Below are 12015 nucleotides of genomic sequence, written 5' to 3'. Positions count from 1 at the left end.
ATGCATTTTGTAACTTGTTTGATGTATAAAAATTGAACTAGTTATCCTGAAGTACCTGTCACCATCACCATAAGCCTAAAATACCTGGCATTTCTCTTCAAATTATATTTTTGATTTGTTTCTTGTTACACAGTAGCTGCAGATCTGCAGCTCTCCATAAAAAAAAATTGACAGACAGAGGTAGATAGCCACCCATTGAAAAAAAAAAAATGTATATTTATACATATTTTTGTGCCCCAAAAAAATGCGCTGTTTTTCAATTTATTTATCTGTATTTTTAAACTGTCATCTCAAAATATTACTAACTGTGTGTTCTTAACATATTTCTTTCACTGTTTCCACAACAAAACATCCCTTATAATTGTTATGCCCTGCCATGAATATGGCCTGGGCATATATAGTTTGTCATGTCCATCTTCCGTCTTTCCATCCCTCCATCCTTTCCGTCATACTTTGTGTTTAGCTCTGTTCAAAGCTAAGTTTCAAAGAAACTATCCAAGATATTTTCATCAAACTTCATATGCTGATAGATATTGATAAGAGCTTTGCAACTGCATCAACATTTTTTGACCTTGACTTTTCCTTTGACCTTGACCACACTTTCTTGAATTAGTGTTTAGCTCAGTTTTAAACTGTAAATTAAACATGTCATTCAAGATGGTGTTATCAAACTTCACATGTTGATATATAATGATGAGAGCTATTCAATTGCATCAACATTTTTTGACCTTGACCTTTCCTTTGACCTTGACCTCACTTATCTTTAATTAGTGTTTCGCTCAGTCTTAAAGATAACATTCAAGATATTTTTATCAAACTTCATATGTTGATACATATTGATGAGAGCAATTCAACTGCATCAACATTTTTTACTTTGATGTTTCCTTTGACCTTTTGACCTCACTTTTCCTAAATCAGTGTCAAACTTCATATGCTGATGCATACTGATGTAAGCAATTCAACTGCATCAACATTTTGACCTTGATCTTTTATTTGACATTGACCTTTACTTTGACCTCACTTATCTTTAATTAGTGTTTAGCTCCGATTTAAAAATACTGTTGAAGATATTTTATCAAACTTCATATGCTGTTTCATACTGATGAGAGCAATTCAACCGTATCAACATTTTTTACCTTGACCCTTTATTTGACTTTGACCTCACTTGTATCAAATTGTGTGTAAGTCAGTTTTAAATAAAGAGGGATGAGGGATAATATGCAACATTCTGTAAGATTCAATATACAGGTATTTTATTTTAAATGTTTTTGAATTCATTAAAATTAGTTTGAATTCATCTACAAAAGTCATGCATCTACTGAATACAAAAAAGTGAAATCACTAATGTCCAATACCTAACTTTCTTGTATATTTTGTAGTAAAATACATAATTGCTAGTGCTCTTGAGTACTACTTAGCAACTACATTAGTCCAAATTCCTTGAATATGCATGCTCTGCTTCATGGTCGTGCATTCTGGGGAAGAAAAAAAAGACAACTACATATTTGTTGTTTTTTTTTCTGATGGAAAAGCCCGAGTCATTATCTGATTGTTCTAAACAAAGACAGGGAGTTTTTTTTTTAAGTCTATAAGCACAACCAAAGATAGACCCTAATATCTGATTGGTCAATTCAGCCAATCTTACAAATTGCAGAAACAAGACTTTACACAAAAAATAACGAATAAATCCATTATTTATTTTTTAAAAAATCTGATGTGTATTGGCTTTTATCCTAACATTTCTTGACAAAGATGATCCAAAGGACCAAGTTACTTCACATCTTTACCGTCTTCCTTGGTATTACATGTATATAGTTGAAGTTTTTTACAGTCTTCGGACTATGCACTTCCTCTACTTTTGTGATCGGTAGAAATTGTTTTCAATTATTTCATTGGTTGAAATGGTGTTCAAGGCAAGGGAGATAACTTTCTGATAATCTAAGTTATGACTTCTATGACTTAACAATTTTTCAAGATTTACAATCTTAAAATATGACAAAGCGAACAATAAAATCAGCAGTAATTAACTCTAAATAACCTGATATTTTTTATAGAAATAACTAAAAAGGTCTCTTTAATTTCATTGTAAATAAAATTTGATTTTTATTTCTTGCAGGCTTTAGAATTTGTTATTATTCTTTACCCCTTTCTTGTCTGAAGAAGGTACGAAAGATCTCAGCCAGTCAAAGTTTACGGAGATGACCGAGTGATAACCGTGGTAGAAATATATAAGAGATTCAAAAGAATAATAAGGCCTGATAGGTGTAGATCAGTTTACTGTTTAAGGTTTTGCTAAAGACAGCTTTTTAAAAAAGCTCTACTTGTTTTCTATATTCTTTTTAACTCCCCTATATTTTATTTGCCACATTGCCAAGAAATTCTATTCTTAAACCAGCTCATATGATGCCTCAATTGGCATCTTCTCCATATTATATAGACTCTCCCCCTCTCCAGTAAATGTTATAAATGTTCCGTTGCACCAAAACTACAATAGGTCAACACCAAAAAAACCTTATTTCTTTACCTATGTGTCTATAAAATACACTTCACAAAACAATTATAACTTTATCACTCTCCAGCCTCGATAAAAATTAAAGAATTCAGCAAAATAAATCACTTGATCACGGATCCTCCTTTCTGTGTTTTAAAAATTGCCACGGCGCCAGCTCACCTATCTTTTTCAAAAGATAAACTTGTATAAACACAAAACTGACATACATGCATTTGAATATAAATTCCTTTAAAAAAGATTAAAGGTCACCTCTCCATTAAGGTCACTTTTAATGCATCCTGTAGATGACTGCTTAATACAGGTTTGACTATATCTGAATTTGCTCAATTCTGTCTTGCTGCCTGTTTGTTCAGACCTTGAATCAAGGTCATTTGTGCAAGTTCAAGGTCACTAACAGAAAAAAGTTTATAGTTTGGGTGCATATCTTTCTTACAAAGGAACATTGGAATAAACCACTTCTCACAAAAATTGTTCATGACCTGAGGGTGATTCATGACTTTGACCCAAGGTCATTTGGGCAATTTCAAGGTCTCTGAAAGAAAAAAAAGTTTATAATTCATGTCCGGTCAATATTTTTATTATTGATTTCTTAGTAGGCTGCACATTAGTTTCATTCATAAAAAAAATATAATAAGCAATTAATTTTATTTTTATTCTAAATGTTTGTGAAATTGTGAATACCTCTTAGATCTATCACATATTCATGATTTGGCACCTTCTCTGAAAAACTCAGTGAGGGTATTTGTCCCTTTTGGACAGTTCTACTTTGTTCTGTGAAAAAATTCATGTAAATTTAAAACTAAAGCGATATTTTTTTGTTGTGTTTGAAATTGTTATATGAAGTAAGATTTTAAACTTTTACTTTTTTTTTTACCTACAAGGAAAAATGCTTTAGACAGATTACGAGATGCCAGCATGGAGAGCTGTAGATGTCTGTATCCCATCCTCTCTGATCTGCAGTGTATCTACCAGATTGACCAGGCTGTCAGAGCAATTACAGGGTTTGTTTTAACTGAGAAAGAAAATGGTTTGAGCTATTTATACCATCAGTAAGATACTGTAAACCAACTACTATGTCATCTTTTATTCATGATTATTCATTTTGAAGTCAATCCAGGACGATTAATTTTCACGACTGATTAAACATTTTCTACAAATACAAATTATAATAATTGGTTCACGTCAATAAATAGTCGCATGTTAAAGAAGGTCATGAAACTCACGGATATTTCTCACAGGTGCATAAAAGTTGGTCTACAGTATTTTATATGCTCTATATTTTATGAAAATCTTTGTTGTTTAACAAATCTGTTTATGTTCCTAACAATATAATATTTGAATTCATATGTATTATACCCCCGATCAGAAGGAGAGGATGTTATACTGTTTTACCCTTGTTTGTCTGTCTGTAATAAAGAACAAGATAGGACTAGTAGTGTCGTATTGCCCCTAAATTTCTTAGAAAAGAATTTACTTGTAAATAAAAGACAATAGAAACACTTACTTTTTAGCTCACATGAGCTGAAGGCTCAAGTGAGCTTTTCTGATCACATTTTGTCCGTCGTCCGTCCGTCTGTCTGTCCGTCCGTCTGTAAACTTTTCACATTTTCGACTTCTTCTCAAGAACCACTGGGCCAATTTTGACCAAACTTGGTACAAAGCATCCTTGGATGAATGGGAATTTAAATTGTTAAAATGAAGGGACATATCCCCTCGCAAGGGGAGATAATCAAGAAAAGACAAAAATAGGGTTGGGTCATTAAAAAATCTTCTTCTCAAGAACCACTGGGCCAGAAAAGCTGAAACTGTGGCAGCATCCTGATATAGTGTAGATTCTAAATTGTTCAAATCATGACCCCCTGGGGAAGGGCGGGGCCACAATGGGGAATCCAAGTTTTACATAGAAATATGTATGAAAAATCTTTGAAAATCTTCTTCTCAAGAACCACTGGGCCAGAAAAGGTGAAACTTATGTGGAAGCATACTGGGGTAGTGTAGAATTCTAAATTGTTCAAATCATGACCCCAAGGGGTTGGGCAAGGCCACAATAGGGAATCCAAGTTTTACATTGAAATATATAGAAAAAATCTTTGGAAACCTTCTCAAGAACCACTGGGCCAGAAAAGCTGAAACTTATGTGGAAGCAACCTGGCATATTTTAGATTCTAATTTGTTCAAATCATGACCCCCGGGGTAAGGGCGGGGAATCAAAATTTTACATAGAAATATATAGGAAAAATCTTTGACAATGGGGAATCAAAATTTTACATAGAAATATATCAAGTTTTACATAGAAATAATCTCTTTAAAAATCTTCTTCTCAAGAACCACTGGGCCAGAAAAGCTGAAACTTATGTGGAAGCATCCTGGGGTAGTGTAGATTCTAAATTGTTCAAATCGTGACCCCCGGGGGAAGGGCGGGGCCACAATGGGGAATCAAAATTTTACATTGAAATATATAGGAAACTTATGTGGAAGCATCCTGGTATAGTGTAGATTCTAAATTGTTCAAATCATGACCTCCGGGGGAAGGGCGGGGCCACAATGGGGAATCAAAGTTTTACATTGAAATATATAGAAAAAATCTTTGAAAATCTTCTTCTCAAGAGCCACTGAGCCAGAAAAGCTTAAACTTACGTGCACATGGAAGGATCCTGGGGTAGTGTAGATTTCAAAATGTCTAAATTATGATCAGTGGGGTAGGGTTAGGGATGCATGTACTACAAGGGGGAAATCTGGTAATGAACAGAATGGTCAAAGCTACTCAGGTGAGCGATGTGGCCCATGGGCCTCTCTAAAATAGGCCATAATCAAGAACCCCTTGGCCAATCAGTACCAAATTTGTCACAGGGTATCCTTCGCCCAAGGGCTACCATTTATACTAAAATAAGGGTTGGAACCCTTAACAAGGGGAGATAATCAGGAAAACAAAACCAAAAATACTGGTTGCTAAAAAATCTTCTTCTCCATAACCACCAGGCAGATTATCACCAAACTTACATACAAGGATGCAGGATATGTTGAAGATTAAAATTTGCATGGGGAATTACCCTGGGGCAAAGGGTGTGGTCTACAGGTCACTTCAAAGTTGACCTAAATTTAGATTAATAAAAACGTGTATATTTTGCTTACTATGAAGACTAGGATCATCAATTCTTGTAAGTTGATGCATCTTTTAGGACTTCACATCATGTTAACTCAAAAGTTAGGCCAGGGTGACCTACTTTAAATTTTGTGGGGATTTGTTTTCAAATTGATTTGAAGGCATATTTCGGGCACTTTAAGGCCTATGGTCATCAAACTTTGTCAGTTGATGCATCTTGGGTCCCTGAACAATGTGAACTTAAAAGTAGGTCACAGTGACCTACTTTTTTGAACTTTATGACTTATCCTTTTAAAAACATAAAATCCCATTATTTCAGACACCGGGAAGTTTAGAATCATCAAATCTTGTAAGTTGATGCATCTTGGACCTTAAAACATGTTTATGAAAAAGTAGGTCACTGTGACCTACTGTTTTAAATTTGCCGACATTTGTTTTCAAATTGTTTAAAACACATATTTTGATTACCTTGAGACCTACGATCATCAAACTTGGTCAGTAGATGCATCTTGGGTCTTTAAAAATGTCGACCAAAATGTAGGTCACGATGACCTACTTTTGACATTTTATGGCTATATTTCAGAATTTTAGGTATTTATTGGCTTAGAATCATCAAACTTTGTGAGTCCATGCATATTTGGTTTTCGGAGAGTGACGACCTAAAAGTAGGTCACGGTGACCTTGTTGACATTTTATGGCTTTATTTTAGTATCCCAGTACTTATTGGCTTAGAATCATCAAACTTTGTAAGTCAATGCATCTTGGGTTTTGGAGAGTGACAACCTAACAGTAGGTCATGGTGACCTACTTGACATTTTGTGACTATATATATAAGTATCTCTGGTATTGATTTGAAATCATCAAACTTTGTAAGTTGATGAATCTTTGGTTTTCAGAACGTCGACCAAAAAGTAGGTCACAGTGACCTCTTTTTGACATTTTATGGCTATATTTAAGTATCTCAGGCACTTTATTGGCTAAGAATCATCAAATTTGTGAGTTGAGGCATCTTAGGTTTTCAGTGAATGTGGACCAAAAAATAGGTCACAGTGACCTACTTTTGAATATACGTATAAGCTTAGAATCATCAAACTTTGTCAGTTTAGGCACCATGGGTTTTCGGAGAAAACTGGACCAAAAAGTAGGTCATTGTGACCTACTTTTGACATTTTATGGCTATATTTAATTATATCTGGTACTTATTGGCTTGGAATTATCAAACTTTGTCAGTTGAGGCATCGTAGGGTTTCATTCGATGTCCAACAAGAAGTAGGTCACAGTGACCTAATTTTGAATATCTCAGGTACTTATTGGCTTAGAATCATCAAATTTTGTCAATTTAGGCATTATGGGTGTTTGAATAATGTCGACCAAAAAGTAGGTCACCGTGACCTACTTCTGACACTTGATGGCTATATTTAATTATCTCTGGTACTAATTGGCTTAGAATCATAGAACTTTTCCGATGATACATCTGGATTTTCAGAGAATGTAGTGACCAAAGAGTAGGTCATGGTGACCTACTTTTGAATATATCATGTACTTATTTAATTAGAATCATCAGCTTTTGTTCAAAATTAATGTATCTTGAGTCCTCAGAAAATTTCAATCAAAAGGTAGGTCACTGTGACCTACTTATGGTATTTTATAATTATATTATAATATCTTCAGTCTTAACTGGCTAAATATTATCAAACTTTGTAAGTTGATGCATTTTGGGTCTTATGATTCTAATAGAGTTGGAGGCTTCTAATAGAAGTGATAGATTGTACAATTTATCAGAAGAGCGATTCAATGCCCTTGGGCCTATTGTTGATCATGACATCTTATCTTTTGTTGTAAATATCAATGTTGAAGTTAAAGTTTTTAGTCACCTGATGTTGTAGATACCAATGTTAATGTTTTCGTCCGTCGTCGTGTATCATGTGTCGTGCGTCTGTGTGTTAACATTTGAACATTTTCAGTTTCTTCTCTGAAACCGCTGAACCAATTTCAACCAAATTTGGTATACAGCATCTCTGGGTGAAGGGGAACAAAAATTATGAATTTTATGGTCCCCGCCCCTGGGGCCTGAGGGGTGGGGCCAAAACCACCAAAATTATTGCAGTCTTTAAAAATTTACTATAAACATGTACTTTGGACATCAAGCAGGCAAACTGTTGTAGAGATGTAATGACATTGAGTATTTACCAAAATTGTGAAATTCATAAGTATGCAAACATGTATTGCTGTCAGATGTGTCAGTGCTAATAGAATCTAGTGTTTTTCTTTGAAAATCTTCACCAACACCTGGGTATTAAATAAACTAACCACCCCCTGTAACTGTGGGGTGGAGTGCCTCCCTATCAATTTTATGACCCAGGCTGTCACTGTCTCTGGTGTTAGGGCAGGGCTCTACTGTGTGATATTTAAAAATGCATGATTTCTTTGAAAATCTTCTTCTCTACTTCTGGGTATTAAAAAAACATAAGTGTAGATATGATGGCTAGTGCCTTTTTCAATGTGAATTTTGTGGCCCCAGAGTAACCAAAATGGGGTTCTAGTGTTAGGGCGGGGCCCTATTGATAATATAGTGTGCATTAATTCTTTGAAAATCTTCTTCTCTGCTCCTAGAAAAAAACATTAATGTACAGAAGAAAAAAGGTTCGTTTGTGTACAGTAAAAGAGGGGTTGTTTTCTTTTCCATTCTCAATGTTTTCTTGAATAAGTTGTCTAAATCATATTTGTAGATGTTGATGAATGCAGCAACGGCCAAGCTAGATGTCATCAATTGTGTACAAATACAGTAGGAAGCTACAACTGTTCTTGTAGACCTGGATTTGAGCTGAAGTCAGATGGCATCTCATGTCAAGGTTTTAAAATGATGCTTTAAATTTATTGTTTTGAAAGCCATAAAAATAATTAAAACCAGCTGACTAGAAATCTCAGTTGAAATGTGTTGAATTTATTTTACAACTGTTTTATTTGATTTATTCACAGATGTAAATGAGTGTGCAACTAACAACCACAACTGTAGCCAGGCCTGTAGTAACACAGAAGGGAGCTACTTCTGTTATTGTAACCAAGGTTATAACCTGGCTAATGATGGCGGGACCTGTAATCTTATTGTGACTACAACAGTGAGTGTGAGTACAACCCAGCAGTCTGTAGAAACTACCACAACTCAACAGCCTACAACTACCACTACAACTCAACAACCTACAACTACCACGACTCAGCAGCCTAAAACTACCACAACAACTCAACAGCCTACAACTACTACTACAACTCAACAGCCAACTACAACCACCACAACTCAGCAGCCTACAACTACCACCACAACTCAACAGCCTACAACTACTACTACAACTCAGCAGCCTACAACTACCACGACTCAGCAGCCTACAACTAAAATAAATTAATACCTAAATCTGCTACTTTGGTATTAATCAACCATTTTATGATAAAATTTGCAAAACTTTTGAACAGCCAACAACCACTACCTCAGCAGCTCTACCAGTACAACTCAGCATAAAGTACAACTCAGCATTTTCTCTTAATGTTACTCTGATCTACCTCAACAGCCATTAAGTAAATAGAGTACCATGCTCAACAGTCTATAAATATGAGAAGCAACTGGTGCCTACAACAACCACTGAATTGTGAATTTCGTGGCCTACAACAACCGCTACAAATTTAATTGTTTGAAAGTTGTTACACAATACTCAAAAGCCTATAAGGCCCGTGGGCTCAACATGATTACAACCTTTAAATTTTGCAAAGTCAATAGGTAAACAACAAACATCTATCATAATCTGACAGCCATTGACAAAAAAAAGGTACATACACAGTTACAAAATTAACCACTACAACTCAGCAGCATGCAACTACCACTACAACTCAGCAGCATACAACAACCACTAAAACTCAACAGCCTACAACTACCACAACAACTCAACCCTTATAGCTAGGGCATAATATAAAATGATCATTAATTTAAATTTTTACTGAAAACAACCACTTCCATTCAACAGCCTACGAGACTTTCTGTATATAATACAACAACCAGCAGAGCTGGCACTGCTGACCGTGACAACTCAACAGCGGTTTACAACAGCAAAATATTACTACTGTACAACTCATTTTTTACAACTTTTAAAAATGTAACAACTACCACTACAACTCAACAGCCAACAACTACCACTACAACTAACAGCCTACAACTTCCATTCTACAACTCATCTACAGCTGGTAATTTGTAGCCGTCCTGCAAGGAGATCTACAACGATGACAATTGGTTAACAAAATCTGTAAGCGGTCACTACCACAACTATAGCACCAAAACTCATATATACAGAACCTGATTTGTTAAAATTCATTCTTAAAAAAGAAATTTTTGCATATACGTCAGTGTTTTTAAACTCACCTGTGTCACTCAAATTACTCATCCTTATCCTTTTTCGTCTGTCGTTATGTGTTGTGTGTCGTGCATCGTTTGCTAACATTTGAACATTTTGCTTTACAAACCACTGAACCAATTTCAACCAATTTTGGTATACTGCATCTGTGGGTGAAGGGGCAAACAGATATATGTAAGACAGATTGTATCTTGCTGTCAAAACTTGATTGAGGGGTGGGGCCAGATGATATCAAAATTAATGAAATCTGTAAAAATTTTTGCTTCCTTGGCCTTGCACTAATGCAGAAGAAATTATACCTATAAAGTATACATTCATAAGTACTTTCAACTAATTTCCAGATTTATAGCCCCCGAGGCTATGGGTTCTGATATAAGGGCGGGGCTCTATAGATTATATAGTGAAAATGCATTATTTCTTTGAAAATCTTCTTCTCTGCTCCTGGGTATTAAATAAACTAACTAAGTACATAGTTATGATGAGCAAGAGTGCCTCTTCCAAAATTGTGAAGTTTATGGCACCAGGGTCAGAGGTTCTGGTGTTAGGGCGGAAGTGCTTCTTTTGATTATATAGTGAAAATGCATTTATTCTTTTGAGAATGTAATGCCCTGCTCCTGGGTATTAACTCCATTTACAACAAAGGTGTGGTATAACATATAGCTTTAGTCATAATAAGTAATATTATGTTACCATTTCCCCGCAAGCACTTTATAGCGGGGTACAAGCTTCTCTAAAGTTTAGCGTAAATAATATTATCACGTAATATTTTAATTAAAAAATAACTTTTCTTATTTTATGATGAAAAGCAAGTATAAAATAGAAGGAATCTGATAATAAATTGAATATTAAATGGACTTTTTTAAGTGCGTGAAAATGTGTGATTGCGGGGAAATGGTATAAGCGTGATATTGCGTTAGAAATATATTTGTATATGCGTTAAAATGCGTTACTGCAAGGAAGGGGATTAAATAAACTAACTAAGTACATGGTATAATGAGTTAGAGTGCCTCTTTCAAAATTGTGAATTTTATGGCTCCAGTGTGAGGGGTTCTTTGCCAATTGTTTATCATGTTTACCTGTTTGATTATATAGTGAAAAAAACATTAACTCTTTGAAAATCTTCCTCTCTGCTCCTGGATATCAAATAAACTAAATTAGTATATGGTTATAATGAGCAAGAGTGCCTCAACCTGATTTGTAAATTTTATGGCCCTGTATCAGGGGTTTACCCATTTTGTGTAAGTGCGTTTTCTGGTTATATAGTGAAAATACTTTAATTCTTTGAAAATCTTTTTCTTTGCACCTGGGTATTTGCCAATGATCTAAGTATATATATTTATGATGAAAAAAGGTGCCTTTATCAGTGTACGAAACTCGGAAAAAATTCAGGTGGACCAGCAGGGCTGACTACTTCAACGAATCTGTCAGCCCTGCTAAAAAGTCACACATTTCACTGTAGTATAAAACAAAACAACTTCAGGATACGCAACTTACAAGATATGTTTTTTTAATATTAATACACATCCACTGGAATTTGGTACACATGTTGTTATTTATAAAAATGACAACTTAAAATTTCATTAATTGTTCACTTTCAATATGGATTTAGGAAAAAATCATTGTCGTTTTTTTTTCAATTTTTTTGAATGTACATTTATAAAAATATTCAGGGTAATATCAATGTTTATATATACTGGTATATTAACAGAACACTAATATTCTGAAGAACAAGTCTGCTTTATTTTAACTAAAAAGAAAGAACAATTATAATTCTCATTATAAGGAGCAAGAGAACTGTTTCCTGGATTTTATTTGCCATTAAACTTATATTTTAAAAAAAAATGAATGTGTTATTTCTATATTAAAACTTTTTTTTAAATTATTAAATGGGTAAAAATATTGAGAATGAATTAGATGGATTCTTAGATCCTGCATTCTTAATTTAATTAAAACAAAGTAGTTATAACAAAGCATTGAATAAAGCTCACCATGTTACCTTGGCT

The 12015-nt window shown here is 34.4% G+C and overlaps 1 protein-coding gene and 1 long non-coding RNA gene across 2 annotated transcripts in view; both read left to right on the top strand.

The window, feature by feature from the left end:
• Nucleotides 1–3565, top strand: part of LOC134256258 (serine-protein kinase ATM-like) — a 28651-nt gene extending 25086 nt beyond the window's left edge. Inside the window, exon 7 of the mRNA XM_062738911.1 lies at nucleotides 3394–3565. Coding sequence (XP_062594895.1) covers nucleotides 3394–3565 — 172 coding nt within the window. The remainder of the gene's footprint in view (nucleotides 1–3393) is intronic.
• A 4783-nt stretch (nucleotides 3566–8348) lies between these two features.
• Nucleotides 8349–8751, top strand: LOC134256259 (uncharacterized). Its single transcript, XR_009989692.1, has 2 exons — nucleotides 8349–8467; nucleotides 8595–8751. It is a non-coding gene; the product is annotated as an uncharacterized LOC134256259 (long non-coding RNA).
• The last annotated feature ends 3264 nt before the right edge of the window (nucleotides 8752–12015 follow it).

This window comes from Saccostrea cucullata, unplaced genomic scaffold, assembly GCF_032062105.1.
Source record: "Saccostrea cucullata isolate Sc308-1 unplaced genomic scaffold, CSIRO_AGI_Scuc_v1 ctg4594, whole genome shotgun sequence".
Lineage (NCBI taxonomy): Eukaryota > Metazoa > Mollusca > Bivalvia > Ostreida > Ostreidae > Saccostrea > Saccostrea cuccullata.
This window is presented reverse-complemented; position numbering and strand designations above follow the sequence as displayed.